Source organism: Siphateles boraxobius, unplaced genomic scaffold (genome assembly GCF_051911475.1).
Source record: "Siphateles boraxobius isolate OS27281-9 unplaced genomic scaffold, OSU_SipBor_1 12, whole genome shotgun sequence".
NCBI classification, from domain to species: Eukaryota; Metazoa; Chordata; class Actinopteri; order Cypriniformes; family Leuciscidae; genus Siphateles; species Siphateles boraxobius.
Genome location: NW_027508722.1, coordinates 3022081 through 3042326, shown reverse-complemented (window position 1 = coordinate 3042326; position 20246 = coordinate 3022081). Strand labels below are relative to the sequence as shown.

The window sequence follows — 20246 nt, the reverse complement described above, 5'->3', positions numbered from 1 at the left end:
TGCACGGAGATGCCAGTGCAACTGCAGTCATTGTTCATGAATGGACAGTTGTGCTAGTTTTGAGTAAGACCAGGGCCTTGTTCACACACAGCATGTTCTGGTCGTGTTAGCTCAGCTGAGGTGAAACACTGAACACATGTTACGATTCGGACTGTTAGTTTGTCTGAGGGTGATTGATACTGCCGAGATGGCCCACCCCAAACACAGCCTCAGAAACAAGCCAACACACACACACACACACACACACACACACACACACACACACACACACACACACACACACACACACACACACACACACACACACACACACACACACACACACACACACACAGATATGGCAGAGGGCACCAGACCATTTCTCTGACATTAACCACATCCCCCTCACACCAAATACACTGCACTTACATGCCGTAGGAGCATGTCCTGATAAAGGGCTGGGCGGACGGTTGAAAGGTGTGCTTGGTTAAGATTTACTATATCGTTTACATGTCAGAGTGAAAAATAAAAATGCTCAGTTGTTGAAAATAAAGAGAGGGAAGTGGTCCAAAGCCAGTTTAAGGAATAGTGAAGTAAAGAGAATTTTAGCCATTTATGGTTGTCGAGAAATGTAACAGCATGGCAGATTAATACAGAATTTACAGAATAATACAGATTTACATAATATACTACAGAACTTGTGTGCTGTTACAGGTGTGAGTATATTGATTTACTACAGCTTTGCAAGTGGCTCATCCAATCAGAATTCAGAGTCTAAACATTTTTAAATTATATTTGTTTTGAATATTTTGCTTTATTTTGTTTTATAATGTGAAGCTGCTTTTGTACTCATGCCAAAGTAATTAATTTGACTTGAATAATAATGTGTTCATCCATCAAGTTCCGTTAAAAAGAGAAAACAACTAATTGAGATGAAGCACCTTTCGAATCATTTCTTTCAACGATATATTCAAAAATAGGCATTATCACATGCATTTTTATATACTATTGTTTGTGGTCAGACTTTAAACAAACATCATTAAAATCCAGTGTCAGTAATAAAGTTTCAAATAAAGTGTCAGTAAAGATATTTATAATGTTGCAAAAGATTCAAATAAATGCTGTTCTTTTGAACTGTCTATTCGTCAAATAATACTGAAATATAATATTTTGTTTCCACAAAAGTATTAGGCAACACAACTGTGCAACACTGATAATAATCAGAAAAGTTTCTTGAGCAGCAAATAAGGATATTAGAATGATTTCTGAATGATCATGTGACACTGAAGACTCGAGTAATAATGCTGAAAATTCACAAGATTAAATTTAATTTTAAAATATGTTACAATAAAAAAGCTATATTGTGATACACCATTATATTGACTTTAATTATATTTATTTAATCAGAATTGCATGCGATAGAATTTTGTCCCTACAAAAAGGAAAAAAGTTGGCCAGTGGGTTAAGAAAAGTTAACAATTCAAGATGTATCCTTTGAAAACAAACCTATCTTGTGTAGTTTTGCTTCTGAAGTAGTTTTGTTTTGTTATTTTTACTTAACTATTTTGCAGCGAAAAAAACTTCTACTGTGAAATAAGACTTTGGCCTAACCAGTCCTGACCTCAACATTTGCTTATATTTCAAAAGATCGGCTGGATTCTGAGAGTATTTATTTGACTCCAATAACAACGTAGTTTTTTTTTCTTTCTTCATTTCCGACATGGTGGATATCTCTATTGGACGTTCTCATAACTTCCCTACATATTTTCCGTAATCCCCTTCCCCTGTCTGTGGTCAGAGGGGAGGATATAGGCTGTCATATAATTAGCTGTAGCAGGCATGCCCTCTCCTGACCCCTGCCCTTTTGACCCTGTCAGTGACGGGTGGCCCGGTCTGGTCTGGTGAAAACACATCTATAGAGGTCTGGTTCTATGACTGCCCCAAAAACCCACTGAGCTGCTAATCACAACCTCAAGAGCTCCCCCTCATCTTTACAAAGCCCTCACATTCTCTATTTACTTTCTTTCACACCTCATAGATGTCGTAAGGCTTCATGTGCCCGCCTCTTTGTCTTCACAAAAGCACAAAGGCTCACATTAAATTGATTTACCTCATTAGTCAGCACACATTCAGCCTCACGGTCTAGGTCTTACAATCGACTAACACACCACAAATACGGCATCATAAACTCTCCGTGGTGGAAATCTGGCATAAATCTAATCGCAAACCTTGACAGTTTAACAAAGTTGAACTAACAATTTTCAAGTGGTTATTGTGCCTATTAGTTCCCGGATGTAGAATTAGTTGTTAAAATAAGTGTTTATTATTAAATGCATCTTATATGTCATCTTTCAATGATCATATCAGCCACCTTTCGTATAAAAATCTACTTCTTTGTTGTTATTTTGGTGATGTTGTTCGACTATAGAGATGCAACTAATCTCTTAAGTAAAAACGCATCTACAACACTATACAACTACAATACATCTACAAAACTTCTTACACTACATTGTTAGTTAATGACTTTCCAGAGGGTTCAGGGTGAACTTCAATGACATCAATCTAAACACAGACTCCCACTTCCCCAAATAAGCCCTGAGATGAGCTCTGACAGCTTCTCAAAACTCAATCTGGCAAGATCAGCATGTCTAAACAACATTTAATCAAAATGGAACAGAGTGCCACTGTTCCTGCTCACTTTTTCAACAGCACTGGTTCCGGAAGTATTTTTTCAATTCGTTCTTCACATAGGGGTTTCAAAAAAGTCTTTGTTAAAGTGTTACAAGCCAGGAACCACGCAACTAGCTATGGCTGTAAAATAATTGGGTTTAGCTTCCAGTAAAACACTGATTTGAGGGGGAAAGACGTTTACAAAGACACGTTTACTGAAGATATTCAGACAGACTTGCTCAAATGACATCCTCACACATTACACACAAACCACACTGAGTAGGAGGTTGGGTAAGATGTGCCACCTTTTCCTTAAGTTTTCTTCCAGGCAGGGACAATGAAAAGGCATACAGGTTTGGAAAGGCATGAGCTGAGTAAATGATGACAGATTTCTGCTTTAACTGTGACACTGTTTACCCACAGACTCATCTTACCCAACTCTACACTATTTGACCAAATCTGACGTTATTGCAATTATTTACTGACCAGTTGCAAAATTTCAAAAAAAACCAAGACTCATGCTGACAAATGCAGAGTCATGCTTTCCCCTGTGAAACATAAGTACTTTATATGTCTCAATTCACTTTCATTGTGAATGCAGATGATTACTGTACTCCATGCTTGTTTAATAAGATTTGTGCTCACACAGGAACTAAGACTTTTCTCTGCTTATTTTTTGTCCTGAGCAGAGACCACCAACAAAGCTGTGACATGCTATAAAACTTGAGTGTTTTCCAATTCAAGACAAATGAGTGTAATTCACACATTGTCTCTTGGCATACACATCTTCTCTATGCCAGATCAAATGAGCACATGATCATGGAAAACGGATGCCCATTACGCATCACAGAACATCCATCCCATTAATCATCTGTAAGATGTGTCTCAAGTGTCTCTCTTAATAAAAAATCAATTAAAATGTCTTACAATAATAAGTAACGCCTATTCTCAGCAGATTTCAGTGTTTTGAAATAGTAGTGAGTGTGCGGTCCATGGACCATGACACATCTGTGTGATACTCTTGATTCGGTTTTCACCTCTGATGTGGAATAGGCCAGTCCTTTGGTGAATGGTCTGGAGTCTTTCTTACGGTAAAACAGCAGGATGACCAATTGCCTCAAATGAGCTTTAAACTGTTGGAAATTACATTTCTTTTGGAGGGCAATGAGAATATTTTAGATTTGTTGTAGTTGGCCTCTTTTCCTCTGAGTTATACTGAATAGAGTGCAGAGGAGGATAGTAAATCCCCATACACCGGTACATTATATGTCAATGAGAACAAATATGGTTTGTGTCAACCACAATTTGTTTTATTCAGTGAATATATTGGCTGCTGCGAGCAATAATCAATCAAAATTCTGATATTTAGACATGTTTTACCAAAACACTCCAACTCTGTCATATGACATGTTTCTACTTATTGATTATGTGGTTCATGGTAATAATAATACATGTCTGACATTTTTGATTACTTTGTACTATTTGTATTTTGCTATTTTGTTGGGTCACCTCTTGTCCAATGTAAAATTTGAAGCAACACCAATGTTTTAGAGAATATATTAATTTTGTATTTGATAAGTTGGATATTTGTATATTTATTTATTTATACATTTATTGTATTATTTATTTAAATGTATTGCATTTTAGTGATTTACTACTAGAGGTGTTTTCTGTCGTACTGTATGCGCTGTAAGAAAAAAAAAATCCATAGAAAACGGAAAAGGTAATTTTCTGCACTGACATTTTCTGTTTAGTTTACAGACATTTCCTTTAACCCTAAAACACAAAAACACAATGCAACGTGTAGTTCGAAATATGGGTAAAATACCTGTGAAAAATCGACTGGGGAAATTCCTTCACATTAACAGTACCTTGGGCCCTGCTTTTATGGACTTTTCTTAGAGTATGTGCTTAGATGTAGTCTAAATATAAGCCTGGCAGAAGTGAGTGAACGTGTGCAGGAGTGTTGAAATGAAGTGGAACATTTGCACAGTCATGCATGTCAGGAACATACACATCCTGACAAACCCACAAACACGCACACATCTCTCCATCACAACACTTCAACAAGATCTCACCATGTACTAAAAAGTGTTTGGGAAGCAGAACTTGGTGTACCTAGAAGCTGTGGTTTGCCCTGCTACGTGTAACCAAAAAGTTACTATGGAAATAATATACTACTTTGAACTGAATATTTTTAAACACTTAATTGCTTGTTATTTGTAATTAAATGAAAAATTATTACAGAATACATTTATATGAAATGTAATTAGTGTAACACTGTAGTTTTTTTGACCCACTTATGTAAGGCCTATACAAATATTTTTGCATATGAGCACAGGGATGACTTGGTACGGCACTAATTGTTAGAGTTATGTTTAGTTCCCTTTCGAGGGAACTCACGCTGCGTCGAGAATCGACACATTGGGGAACGCCTTCAGCGTGACGCGTCTGAGGCCTGTATGGAACTAGTCCAATCTTGATTGGTGTTGCGTCATGACGTCAGCAGTGACGTCGCATGTGACGGTGAGCAGAAGCTATAAAAGGGAACCGGATCATAACAATGGCAGCTTTCTGTTCTTCAGCAAGCGTTCTATGTCAAACTGTGTGTCTTATTTGGTGTTGTTTGTTCAGTAAGGTAATAGTGATGGAAAAGACTAAAAAATTCAGGCAGTGTGCGTCCCCTTGTCCGCGCTATTTAAGCGAGGGTGACACTCACCTGCTTTGTGTTGTTTGTCTTGGAGCGGAGCATGCACGGGCATCGCTCGAGGGCGCTGTCTGTGTGAACTGTGAACAAATGCCCATGAGAACGCTCCACTCCCGCCTTGGTCTGTTAGATGAATCAGGCCAGGCACGCGCTCCCCATGGATCAGGTCCCGCGTCTGTCGAGGCGGTGCGGCGCTTGCATTCATGGGGATCGCAAAGGGATCTGGCTGAGGATGTTGAGACGCTTCGGCCCTTTCTCAACATTCATCGGCCAGTTCCCACGGTCTCGCTCGCGAGGTGGAAGCCCGCCCAGCGGGTTCTTCCGCCCGAGAGAGGGACCCAATGTTTGAGCTATCTGGTTCTGAGGGATCAGATAGTTTGAACATCGAGGCAGGTTGATGTGAGACTCCATCATCACATTCACCTGCCTTTGAGGAGTTGCTGGAGGTTGTGACCCGGGCTGTGGGTAAATTAAAAATCGAATGGCCCCTAGATAAGAAGGTCGTGGATCGTGGGACAAGATCGTGGGACAAGCCCTTCTCCTCTCGTCTCTCTAGCCCCAATGTCCATATATTTTCTAATGTAATGGGGTCGAGGGAGAAGGGCTATGGGACGATGCCTCGGGTCGAAGAGAATTTTGCAACCCATCTCTCGCCCGATGCTGCATCGTCCCTGAGGCCTCCGACGCTTCCCTCCAAGCCCTGCCGTACCACCTCGGCGCTTGTTGGGAAGGCATATATGGCAGCAGGTCGGGCTGGTGTGTGCCTGCACACTATGGGGCTTCTCCAGTCGAACCAGGCCGACCTCCTTAAGGAGGTGGACGACAGCGGGGAGGTCTCGTTCGACGACATCCGAGAAATGCGTCGATCGGTCGACCTGTCTCTCCGTGTTACCAAGGAGACGGCCCGCGCCATTGGCCGCTCTATGGCAGCACTGGTAGCCACGGAGAGACACCTGTGGCTGAATCTGTCGGGCACCGGGGAGAAGGACAGGGCTTTCCTCCTCGATGCCCCGATTTCGTCTTCTGGCCTCTTCTGCGACGCAGGTCGTCGAGAGGTTTCAGGAGACAAAACGACAGTCAGCCGCACTCAAACATTTCATCCCCCGCTGTCGTTCCAAGTCTCATGGGCCCCCCCCCCCTGTGATCGAGCAACAACATCTCGCTCCTTCGCGGAGCCCTCAGGAAATCGATATGTGCTTCCCGCCGCTACGTGCGCTTCGGGACACATCGGTTTTCAACGAACGCAAATCGCAGTGTCCGCCCGAAAACATTGCGGCCCTGTCGACTGCGTTCCCTCTCACGAGGCCTGTAGAAAAATGATTATTTCGGTTAGTTCCTGCCAATAAAGTGCTTCAGGTCACCGATATCTCAAACACAACACTCGAGGTCAGTCTCGAGAGGCTGATCCCCCTAGTAGATTATCTAGATGCCTGGAAGGGTCTTCGAAATATATCTCAGTGGGTCCTGCACACAGTGGAAAAGGGGTACAGAATTCAGTTCGAATATCGTCCACCAAAATTCAGTGGGGTGGTCCACACACTGGTCAGTCCAGAGCAGGGTCAGGTTATGGAGCAAGAAGTTCAGTCCCTCTTGGCAAAGGAGGCCATAGAACAGGTGCCTCCCCAAGAAAGGGAAGCCGGGTTCTACAGTCGGTACTTCATAGTTCCCAAAAAGGATGGAGGGTTACGACCTATAATAGATCTAAGGGTATTGAGGTCTCTGAGGAGATACAGGTTCAAAATGTTGACTATACCTCTTATCGTGAGTCAGATCAGGTCCGAGCACTGGTTTGTCACAATAGATCTGAAAGATGCTTACTTCCACATTTCCATCCTTCCCCAACACAGGAAGTTCCTAAGATTCTCTTTCGGGGGAAAAGCGTATCAATACAGAGTTCTTCCGTTTGGCCTAGCACTGTCGCCTCGCACCTTCACAAAATGCATGGATGCTGCCCTTGCCCCTCTGAGGCTTCAAGGCATTCGCATCCTCAATTATATCGACAACTGGCTCATTTTGGCACAGTCAAGGGAGAGGGCGGTTCAACATCGAGATCTTGTTCTAAGCCATCTAAGGTGCTTAGGTTTAAGACTCAATGTCAAGAAAAGTTCTTTAATTCCTCTACAGAGAACCACTTTCCTGGGGGTAGTGTGGGATTCTGTCACGATGCGGGCACAGATGTCTCCTGCTTGTGTAGACACCATCTTGGACACAGTCACGAGTCTCAAACTAGGCCACACCATCACTGTCAAACACTTCCAGAGGGTGCTGGGCCTTATGGCAGCGGCATCCAACGTAATTCCTTTTGGTCTGCTGTACATGAGGGCCCTGCAGTGGTGGCTCAGAACCAGAGGGTTTTCCCCGAGGGGCAACCCTTTTCGCACGATCAAGGTAACGCGCAGATGCCTTCGTTCTTTGGTCATGTGGAAGAAACCAGGGTTCCTGTCCCTAGGCCCTGTGTTGGGGGCACGGTGTCAGAGAAGAATTCTGACCATGGATGCATCCCTCACGAGCTGGGGTGCGGTTATGGAAGGCCGCTACACCATGGGTACTTGGAGGGACCATCACCTTTCATGGCACATCAATTGCCTGGAGATGATGGCAGTATTTCTGGCCCTCAGACATTTCCTTCCGGGCTTCAGAGGCCATCATGTTCTAGTGCGAACAGAGAATACGTCGGTGGTTTCATATATAAATCGACAGGGGGGCCTGAGATCGCGCCCTCTGTGCAGACTGGGGCATCAGGTTCGCCTGTGGTCCCAGGGAAAACGTCTTTCGCTCAGAGCCATGTATATCCCTGGGGACAGCAATGTGGGAGCAGACATCCTGTCGAGGCAGGGGCTGAGGCCCGGGGAATGGAGACTCCACCCCGAGGTGGTGGAGTCAATATGGAGGGAGTTCGGTCTGGCGGAAGTGGACCTGTTTGCCTCTCAAGAAAACACCCACTGTCCGCTCTGGTACTCCCTCACGCATCCAGCTCCTCTGGGACTGGATGCTATGGTGCAGACGTGGCCGAGGCAACGTCTGTACGCATTTCCCCTGATCGCTCTGCTCCCAGGGGTTCTAGAGAGAGTTCGGCGGTACGGGATCAGCTTACTCCTAGTAGCCCCGTACTGGCCGGCCCAAGTGTGGTTTTCGGACATTATGGTTCTTCTAGCAGGCCCTCTGTGGCAAATTCCGATCTGGAGGGATCTTCTGTCTCAGGCCGAGGGCACAATATTTCACCCTCGACCAGAGCTATGGAAGCTGTGGGTTTGGCCCCTGAGGGGGACCACCTCTTAAATGCCGGTTTCTCAACTGAGGTTATCGAGACCATTCTAAACTCTAGAGCCCCCTCCACGAGGAAACTGTATGCATTAAAATGGAATATATTCACTTTATGGTGCAGAGAACATCAGGTGTACCCAGTTAACTGCCCTGTGGCTTCAGTGCTGGAGTTCCTCCAGAGTCGTTTCTCTGACGGGCTCTCCCCGTCCACGCTTAAGGTCTATGTGGCGGCCTTAGCTGCCTTCCACACGCCTTTAGGGGTGGGCACCTTGGGGAGACTTATAGTACCCACTTATAGTACGTTTCCTTCGTGGAGTTAGGAGGATGAGGCCTGTCATCCAGTCCAGGGTCCCCACGTGGGACCTGGCAGTGGTTCTTGAGGGGTTATCCGTGGCATCCTTCGAACCTTTGGATGAGGTGACTGAGAAATGTATGTCTTTCAAGGTAGCGTTCCTGCTCGCCATTACGTCCCTAAAGAGAGTCGGGGACCTTCAGGCTCTATCTGTTGCTCCTTCTTGCCTCGAGTTTGCTCCCGGCAAGGTAAAGGCCATTCTCCACCCTAGACCTGGCTATGTGCCTAAGGTGCCGTCAAATGTGGCACGGTCTTTAATTCTCCAGGCCTTCCATCCTCCACCGCATGTGTCGGATGAGCAAGCGAAGTTACATCTACTGTGCCCGATCCGAGCCCTAGAGATCTATGCGCAAAGAACTTCAGGATGGAGGAAATCAGATCATCTACCTGTGTGCTTTGGGTCCCCTAGGAAGGGGTCACCTGCTTCAAAACAAACTATTAGCAGATGGATAGTGGAAACAATCTCTTCAGCTTACAAGGTGCGTAATTTGCCTTCACCTCTGGCACTTAAAGCCCAATCCACTAGGGGAGTGGCTTCCTCTAAGGCTCTGCTAGCAGGAGTTTCCCTCCAAGAGGTCTGCGATGCTGCAGGCTGGGCTTCCCCTCACACTTTTATAAAACACTACAGTTTGGATCTGCCCTGTACACCGGGTTCATGGGTTCTCTCGTCGTTGAGTGTGCCAGTTTGCTTCACACCAGGGCGTATTCTCTCAGTGTGGCGCCGTGGGCATTTCGTTCCCAATTGTGTTGATTATCTACGCAGCGCGAGTTCCCTCGAAAGGGAACGTCTCGGGTTACAACTGTAACCCTCGTTCCCTGAGAAGGGAATGAGACGCTGCGTCCCTCGGCCACACTTCTAGAGCTCCTGAGTAAGGCTTGCTTCGGCCAATCAAAAGCTGCCATTGTTATGATCCGGTTCCCTTTTATAGCTTCCGCTCACCGTCACATGCGACGTCACTGCTGACGTCATGATGCAACACCAATCAAAATTGGACTAGTTCCATACAGGCTTCAGACGCATCACGCTGAAGGCGTTCCCCAATGTGTCGATTCTCGACGCAGCGTCTCGTTCGCCTTTTTTTTTCGCCTTCATTCGCCATTGGCTTTTGGCTTTCTTAGTTGGGGACATTTAACATTTAATTTTGAATTTAACAATACTATTACAACTTTACTTTCCTGTTATCTCTGTAAAGCTGCTTTGAAACAATTTGTATTGTAAAAGCGCTATATAAATAAAGGTGACTTGACTTGACTTCTCAGGGAACGAGGGTTACAGTCGTAACCCGAGACGTACTCTGTCTTGGTAGTTTTAGTCTTTAGTTTTAATTGTTTTTGTCATTGCCCGAGTTATAGTCATTCATTTGTTGCATAAACTGCTAAGACTAGTCTTATTATTTAGTCATAACTTTTTCAAGTAAGTGAAAAAAATGTAGACTTGTCCAATTTGAAACCAAAAAGAAAGACTTATTGCCCCTTGACTAACTGCTAGTTGGTCATACTGCATACACAGTCTTAACATAATGGCTATGTTTATGCAACTGACCCCTGGTTTCTAATTAGTTACACACCTGTTCCCTGTTTCTTTGATTATCATCCTCTGTGTATATAAGCACTGTGTTTCTTCAGGTCTGTGTTCCACGTTGACATTTCTGGTTTGTTAAGTGCGCCTTGTGTTTGTTAAAGTCATTCTGCGTCACAAATCTCTCATCTTTTGGATTAACTCATGCTACCCATGATACTTATAAAACAGCAATTTTTTGTAGTAAAGCCAGACGAAAATTGTCTGTTAAATGATTATGTCGTAGCAAACATGTTAAATATTTGCACCCAGGCAGTAAATGTATTAACTGCTATTTTAGTGCACTGAGGCATCTCCTCCCTTGACCTTAATGTACACTGGTCTTCTTGCTGACTGTTCCAAGAACAGCGTAAATACATGGCTTCTTATAAATGGCGGTTAATGGGTAATAATAGGTCTGATCGACTTGAAGTGGTGCTGCACAGTCCGATCGGTGTATGACATCAAAGTAGCCGAGAGCTATTCGAAAGCATACAGAGCCGTCTGCTCTCCAATCGGTCTAGCGGTACTTTGATGTCATACATCGTTCGCCACTGCTTCAAGTTCGAACACACTTATTGGTTAAGCTTCAGTATCAACTAGGGACTAACAGGATCATGCTACACTCTTAGAAGAAAAGATTCTATTTAGAACTTTAAAGGCTTCCATCATGGGATCATTTTATGGAATTAGTTTTAAATACATTTTTAATTTTAATTACATTTTATGAATTAAGCAGCTCATAAACATATATTATCACTAAGAAAATCGGAAATAAAATGTTAACCACAAAAATATTATGCAATCATGTCTCCTTATATAGAAACTTTTTTGCATTAAAGGTTCTTTAAAATTGAGTCAAGAACCCTAGGGTTCCATATAGAACCTCACTAAACCTTTTTTTTAAGAGTGTAAGTAGCCAAACCTTGAGCCCTTGGCATGAACTATAAAGAACTATGTTTCTGCAGTGATATCATCCTGAGCAATAGATAATTTTCGCGTATATTTACACCTGTTTAGTTCATGAGTTTGTCTGTGTGTATCACAGAACTCAGGTGTTGTTGAAGAAGAGGCCGATTGTGATGGATGGTGTTTACGCGTCGGCTACATCTTCATCCACAGATAAATCCACAATCAATCGGTGCCGCTGTGGTACTCTGCCAGGTCTTTAAACATCACTTCAGGACGGTTATAATGCTTAGACACCCGTGGTGGTCTGGGGAGGAATCAGACCCAGTGGAGGGCCGCCGGCTGGGGGGAGGGGAGCCGCTGGTCATCCAGGGAGTCTCAGGGTGGGCCCAGATAATGTGAACCTCCTAATTACTTCAAGAAAAGCACTATTCTGAGGGGACTACTTACACAACAGAAGGAAGAGTACGACACGGAGCAGCTCTTATGTAAGAAACATCCTTCCAGAGTAAACATGTTTTGCTGCACTGATATTTTTGACACCCTATGACTTTTATCAGAGTTTTATAAGCAGATTTGCTTTTTCGTACCATAAACAGCAGGGCTTCTCTGACGTGCTGAGAGTAGCTATGGTGAAGAGTTTTATTAGCATCAAGTACCATGACGGTACATAAATAGGGCTGGACCCTGGGGCCCTTTTCACCCCCATCCTGTTGGTACTGCTGTCCAACTACAGGCTGCACATTTATATGAAACAGTCTTAGCTCTGTTGGGTCGATCAGTTTATTTAATTTTTTCAAAACTCCAAAAAGATACATATGCAATCAATTCGCTGCAGTTTAAAGCTAAAATGAATACCAACGACAAGTAAAACACAAAAGACTTTTATTTCCTTTTCACACAAATAATGATTGCAGGGGCATTTTATCTATTACTAAAATACTTTTTTATGCGTACATAGTTTACACGTAAAAATAACTATAAAATAACATAGTTTTACCTCCTTATGTTCAAAGATCGCCGGCGGCCTTATAATAAAATATTGTTGTATTATCACATGTTTTCAATATATTTAATCATAATACCATTTTTATTCAAACTATCAACCAGCATCCCATTTTGGGGACCTGCAAACCAGCAACCAGCATCCCACGTTGGGGACCAGTAAATCATCAACCAGAATCCCATGTTAAGGACCAACAAACCATCAACCAGCATTCCATGTTGGGAACCAGCAACCAATGTGTGGGACCTGCAAACCAGCAAAACAGCAACCAGCATTCCATGTTGGGTACCAGCAAAGTTTATTTGAAGTTTGAAATGATTATATAACATAGTGTAATTCTGAGCATTACGTTCTGCCGCAGTAACATGCTTGATTATTGAGAATATGCTTAAATGGGCTTGAGTCAGGCTGTGTCAGCAGCATTGTTTACCAAACCACCATTTACAGACAATTCCTCACTTCAGAGATATGTTATTTTTGTTCCCTGAGCACAAACTCTGTTGAGTTGAATTGAATTTAAAAGAGAGAAACAGCTTGCAGTTTTGGAGCTGCAATTGGGGTTCTTTAAAAGCCGCATTGAGTGCATTAGAATCAAATCCTACACTAAATCCCAAGAGGGCTTGTGAAGGAGCTCTGCTCTGTCTTCAGCACCTCTCTGAGAGGAGAGAAGAAAAAAAAATCTCCCTTTGTGTTCCACAGAATAAAATAAGAGCAAATGGGTTTGGGCATGAGTAAATGATTCAGTTTTCATGTTTATTTTGGGTGACATATTCTGTTAAGATGAAAAATGATTAATTGTTACATAATACATCTGAACTCGCAAATCATTTCCCTTTAAACACACAGTATTTCATGCATGAGCCTATCTGAGTGTGGACATAATAGCATGGAGAGAAAATAATCTCTTCCATTTTAACCATATTTATTAATATAATTTTTATTATTATTTACATACAATCTAATTTCACAAGGCTGTTTATTAGATGTTGTGATAAACACTCACGGGAAAGTAATTAAAAAACAACAACTGGCAGCCATGTCTGGGAAGTATACATTAACATTGGTATTATTCTTGTAAAGAGATACAAAGAGCATGCTGGGTATGTTTCAGTGTCTTATGACCCATTTATTTGTCTTCTGTTGACTGTTGTGTGAAAACAGCAAAGAATAATCTCAGTCCCAAAGCATTATGTTTTATGAATATGTGCTTCCTGCGGACACAGAGACTAGTTTTTAGGCATCATCGACTTTTAAAAAATGTAGACAGCTGTAATGGTTCTGTTCAGTTCTGTTCTGTTTTCACGGACTTTGTAGTTTGCACTCCCTTGTTTTTATTCCTTTTTCATTTGTTCCCATTTCTAGTTTGTTTATATGGTTACTTATTAGATGATTGATTAGTCCTCACCTGTGCTTTGTTTTACTAAAAACTGCGTTTTCACCATTCATTTACATGACAATGGCGTTTTGGTGGTCTGAAAACACAAACTTTTGAAAACAGGTTTCAAAGTACAAGTTTTTGGAAATGATACCCTTATTGTCTCAGTGTAAACTAAAAAAATGCAAATCTGTGAAAATGGTGACGGTATGCACATGCATATTCGATCCACTCGTTGACGATCACACGTTGATCTGATTGGTTACAAGGTAGCTTGTGACAACAGACACACCAGCTATTTCAAACCGTGTCTTTGAGACTGTCTTTGGTTCACAGCAGTTTTAAAGAGAAAATACTCAGCAATGGTGTTGAATTATGAAGTTGCACATGGTTTGTGTCCACATAGACATACAGTATAAACAACATTAAAAGCTTGATTTTCACCACAGGGGGACTTTATTAAACTGATTGAAGGAAAAGACTTCCTTCAGTAAATGATTAGAATTGTTATGAATCTGGTATCTCTCTCTTTCTCTCTCCTGGCCGCACTCTATCACACACACACACACACACACACACACACACACACACACACACACACACACACACACACACACACACACACACACACACACACACACACACACACACACACACACACACGCACGCACACACACACACACACACACGTAGTGTTTCCATGTTTTATGGGGACTTTCCATAGACATAATGATTTTTATACTGTACAAACTGTGTATTCTATTCCCTTACACTAACCCTACCCCTAAACCTGCCCATCACAGAAAACTTTCTGCATTTTTACATTTTCAAAAAACATCACTTAGTATGATTTATAAGCGGTTTTCCTCATGGGGACCAAAAAATGTCCCCACACAAACAAGGTTCCCTTTCAAGGGAACTTCGAGCTGCGTCAAACGCTGCGGGAACGCCCCTGCGTTGTGCGTCATGAAGCACGTATGGAATCAGCCCAATGGAGAGATGAAACGTCATAGGCGGGTGACGTCATCGACCAGGAAACTATAAAGCACCCCAAAAACACAAGCGCATTAGCTTCTGTGCTTTCAGTCGCGCTACATGTGAATCTGTCCCTGTGTGATATTGTCTGTCTTACATACCCTGCACCACACAAACAATTTATCCCTATATATATATATATTGAGAGATTATGGCGGACGAACAGCAGTTTAGAAAGTGTGTTCCTCCCTGCTCGCGTTATTTAACGAGCGGGGATACACATGATCTTTGTGTTGTTTGTTTGGGAGTTCAGCATGCCCAGTTTGCTCTCGAGGGAGCAGACTGTGAGCATTGCGAGCGTTTGCCGTTAAGGACGCTCCGCTCCCGCCGGTCGCTCTTTGAGGAGAGCGGTTCGGTGCGCGCTCCCCGCGGTTCGGGTCCCGCTTCTGCCGAGGCAGAGCGGCGGCGCTTATCGTGGGGATCGCAGATGGATCTCACAGCGGGGTTTGAGACGGGCTCTGCCTTATCTCTCCCTTCACCTGTGAGATCCAGTGCCTCAGTCCCGGGTTCGGAAGCACGCGCTGCGGTTTCTTCCGCTCGGGCTGAGGCACCAATGCTATCCAGTTCTGAGGAACTTGATGTTGTTAGTGTTGAGGGAGATGTGGAGGATTCGCCACCCCACACTCCTGAGAGTGATGAGCTTATGGAGGTGTTAACAAGAGCTGTTGAAAAACTTAATATTGAATGGCCAGTGACTAGACAGGAGTCTGTTTCTAAATCAAAGTTGGATGAGAGATTTTTGCCGTCACGTGTGCAGCCTCCACGCCGGTGCCTGCCGTTTTTCCATGATCTCCACACCGAGGTGTCGAAATCATGGAGAAAACCGGTGTCATATAGAGTGTTTAGTCCCCAGACTTCAACATACGCTAATATTATGGGAGCCAAGGCTCATGGTTATGGTGCGTTGCCTCGTGTGGAAGAGACGCTTGCGAGCCATCTCTCCCCCGAAGCAGCATCATCTTTTAAGGCACCGGCATTACCCACCAAGCCTTTAAGAAACACTTCGGCTTTGGTGGGTAAAGCATATTCGGCAGCAGGTCAGGCTGCGTCATGTCTGCATACTATGTCAATCTTGCAGGCATACCAGGCTGATCTGCTAAGGGACATGAGTGAGAGTGAGGAGGTCAGTACTGACGTAGTTCGCGAACTGCGTCAGGCTGCTGATTTATCCCTGCGTGCCACCAGAGAATCGGCCAAATTAATGGGTCGTTCTATGGCAGCTCTGGTGGCCGCAGAAAGACATTTGTGGTTAAATCAGACTAATATTAAAGAGAGAGAAAAAGCTTTTCTTTTAGATGCTCCTCTTTCTCCCATGGGGTTGTTTGGTGATGCTGTGAATTCAGTTATCGATAAATTCCAAGAAGAAAAGAAACAAACTGCAGCTTTTAAAAAGTTTCTTCCCCTTAAAGTTCATGTCCCTGGGGCTGCTGGGCGGGAGCAGCCCCGGCCGTCTTCGAGCTCATCACATAGAGCGCAGCAGAGGCAGAGTGTCGCGTCTCGTGCTCCCCCTGCTGGACAGTGGGCTCAGCCGCGACACTCTCAGCCGAAGCCTTCTCCCAGTAGAACTGATCTGAGGACAGTTATATTGGCTAAGAAGGCTTCGGCTAAGAAGAAGTCCTGACGCCAAGCCGTTCAGGATGCTGAGGGTGGTCCCCACCGAGGCGGAAAGGTGTTCACCTCTTTTTACGGTGCCCATTCCTCCTCGGTGCCCTCAGGGGCTCGTTCTGCCAACCCCGCCTTTATGCCGGGGCACAGACGATCCCAGCGAGCGCTTTCCCGAGGGACGCTCGCTCCCTCTGAGGAGGGTCTCAGAGCGGTCAGACCAGTTGTTCCCTGCCGGTGCGCCGTTACAGGGCGCTGCGTCTGCTGCTCAAGTTACACCAGAGGCCAGTCTCGAGAGGCTGGTACCCTTAGTAGAATTTCTGGCAGAGTGGAAAAGCCTTCCAAAAATATCTCATTGGGTCCTGCAGACAGTAGAAAAGGGTTATGCTATCCAGTTCAGGTGTCGTCCACCAAAATTCAGAGGGGTTCTGCACACAGTGGTGGGCCCCGAGCAGGCTCTGGTATTGGAACAAGAGGTGAAAACGCTCCTTCAAAAAGAGGCTATAGAACGGGTTCCTCCTCCCAGTTTGGAGTCAGGTTATTACAGCCGATATTTCATCGTTCCAAAGAAGGATGGGGGGTTGCGTCCAATTTTAGACCTGCGCATATTGAATCGCTCGGTAGGGAAGCTAAAATTCAAGATGCTCACTATCAAGCAGATCGTGTCTCAAATCAGGTCCGAGGACTGGTTTGTCACGATAGATCTGAAGGACGCATACTTCCATGTGTCCATCCTTCCACAACACAGGAAGTTCCTGAGGTTCGCCTTCGGGGGCGAGGCGTACCAGTACAGGGTTCTTCCGTTTGGCCTAGCTTTATCTCCCCGCACTTTCACGAAATGCATGGATGCAGCACTAGTGCCTCTGAGGCTTCAGGGCATTCGTATTCTCAATTACATCGACGATTGGTTGATTTTAGCTCAGACCGAGCAGATGGCGGTTCGGCATCGAGATGTCGTCCTCGCTCATATCAGAAAGTTGGGGTTGAGGCTGAACGCAAAGAAAAGTGTATTATCTCCTTCCCAGAAGACCACTTTTCTGGGTGTCGTTTGGGATTCGGTATCGATGCGGGCGCGACTCTCTCCGACCCGCATCGCTTCGATTCTCTCAGCTGTGAAACAAGTGAAGCTAGGCCAGCTACTCACTGTCAAGCAGTTTCAGAGACTGTTGGGTCTGATGGCAGCAGCGTCCAACGTTATACCTTGCGGCCTGTTGTACATGAGACCGCTACAGTGGTGGCTCAGGACCAAGGGATTCTCCCCGAGGGGAAATCCGCTCCGCACGTTCAAAGTCACGCGGCGCTGCCTTCGTGCTCTGGTCATGTGGAGAGAAACTTGGTTCCTATCCAAAGGTCCTGTGCTGGGGGCTCTTTGTCGTCGCATAACGCTAACGACGGATGCTTCCCTCACAGGGTGGGGGGCGGTCATGAGTGGTCGCCCAGCCCAAGGTCTGTGGCAGGATCATCATCTTTCGTGGCACATAAATTGTCTAGAGATGTTGGCTGTGTTTCAGGCTCTGAAACACTTCCTAACAGACCTGAGAGGCCATCATGTGTTAGTTCAATCAGACAACACGTCGGTGGTCTCTTATATAAATCATCAGGGGGGCCTGCGGTCTCGCCGGCTTTACAAGTTGGCCCGTCAGATCCTCCTGTGGTCCCAAGGGAAGCTACTATCTCTGAGAGCAATGTATCTCCCTGGGTATTTGAATGTGGTAGCAGACTCCCTGTCGAGGCAGGGGCCGAGGCCAGGGGAATGGAGACTCCACCCCGAGGTGGTGGAGCTCCTTTGGTTGAGTTTCGGTCGCGCCGAGGTGGACCTATTCGCTTCCAAGGAGACCACTCATTGTCATCGGTGGTTCTCCATCACTCTTCCAGCCCCCCTGGGGTTGGATGCTATGGTGCAGCCGTGGCCGAGGTCACGTCTGTACGCCTTTCCCCCGATTGCTCTGTTACCAGGAGTTCTGGAGAGGGTCCGCCGGGACGGGGTCAGTCTACTACTAGTAGCCCCGTTCTGGCCGGCCCGAGTATGGTTTGCGGACCTGATTTCTCTCCTGGACGGTTCTCCTTTGGAGCTCCCGGTCAGGAGGGATCTACTCTCCCAGGCGGGGGGCACGATACTTCACCCCCGCCCAGAATTGTGGAAACTGTGGGCTTGGCCTCTGAGGGGGCCCAGCTCATAGACTCCGGTCTCTCAACCGAGGTTGTTGAGACCATTCTTAACTCCAGAGCTCCATCCACGAGGAAGCTTTATGCCTTGAAGTGGAAACTTTTCACTTCTTGGTGTGGAGAACACCTGCAGGACCCAGTTAACTGCCCAGTGGGTGCAGTGCTGGAATTCCTGCAGGAGCGCTTCTCCACAGGGTTATCCCCCTCCACACTAAAGGTGTATGTGGCGGCACTAGCTGCTTACCACGTCCCTTTCAGTGGAGTTTCTCTTGGGAGACACCCGCTTATAACTCGTTTCCTCCGTGGCACTTTGAGGCTGAGGCCAGCAGTTCGTACGAGGGTGCCGACTTGGGATCTGGCCATTGTATTAGAAGGTCTTTCCCTAGCTCCTTTTGAACCTATCGAAGAAGTTCCCGAGAAGTTTCTCACTTTTAAGACTATCTTTTTGCTTGCTATCTCTTCACTAAAAAGAATCGGAGATTTGCAGGCTCTGTCGGTTTCACCCTCGTGCCTGGAATTTGCACCTGGCATGGTTAAAGCTTTTCTGCATCCTAGACCAGGTTACGTTCCTAAGGTTCCTACTAATATTGTTAGACCTACGGTTCTGCAGGCTTTCTGTCCTCCTCCATTTATGTCATCGGACCAGGAGAAACTTAATTCACTCTGCCCTGTTAGGGCATTAGACGCTTATGTCCACAGAGCTGCCCTGTGGAGGAAATCAGAACAACTTTTTGTATGTTTCGGGCCACCCAGGAAAGGGTGTCCGGCGTCTAAACAGAGAATGAGCAAGTGGGTGGTTGAGGCTATCTCACTTGCTTATGAGTCGGCTGGCCAGCCTTCACCTTTGGTTGTCCGAGCTCACTCTACCAGGAGTATGGCTGCTTCTAAAGCTCTTTTGTCGGGGGTTTCCCTGAGTGATGTTTGTGATGCGGCTGGATGGTCTTCACCGCATACTTTTATTAAGTTCTATGACCTAGACTTAAGCTCTACCCCTGGGGCACAGGTGCTCTCGTCCTCTGTGCGCTAGTCTCACATGACGGTCATTTGGTCCTATGGCGACGTGGGTATTCGCGTTCCCGCAGCGTTTGACGCAGCTCGAAGTTCCCTTGAAAGGGAACGTCTCGGTTACGTATGTAACCCTAGTTCCCTGATAGGGAACGAGACGCTGCGTCGCTCCGCCATACTCCCGGCACTCCCGTTAGCGCTTCCTTCAAGCCTATCAGAAGCTAATGCGCTTGTGTTTTTGGGGTGCTTTATAGTTTCCTGGTCGATGACGTCACCCGCCTATGACGTTTCATCTCTCCATTGGGCTGATTCCATACGTGCTTCATGACGCACAACGCAGGGGCGTTCCCGCAGCGTTTGACGCAGCGTCTCGTTCCCTATCAGGGAACTAGGGTTACATACGTAACCGAGACGATTTCAGATATTGCCATCCTTATGGGGACATTTTGTCCCCATAATGTAGGGTTTACCAGGCCACACACACACACACACACACACACACACACACACACACACACACACACACACACACACACACACACACACACACACACACACACACACACACACACACACACACACACACAGACACACACACACACACACACACACACCAGC

General features: G+C 45.4%; 1 protein-coding gene across 1 annotated transcript; it reads left to right on the top strand.

The window, feature by feature from the left end:
• Nucleotides 1-5940: 5940 nt before the first annotated feature.
• On the top strand, nucleotides 5941-18637 carry LOC143714498 (uncharacterized). Its single transcript, XM_077205718.1, has 5 exons — nucleotides 5941-6432; nucleotides 7481-8028; nucleotides 8742-8880; nucleotides 9065-9160; nucleotides 16913-18637. Exons 1-5 carry the CDS (start codon nucleotides 5941-5943, stop codon nucleotides 18635-18637), a joined length of 3000 nt encoding a protein of 999 aa, XP_077061833.1.
• Nucleotides 18638-20246: the final 1609 nt, after the last annotated feature.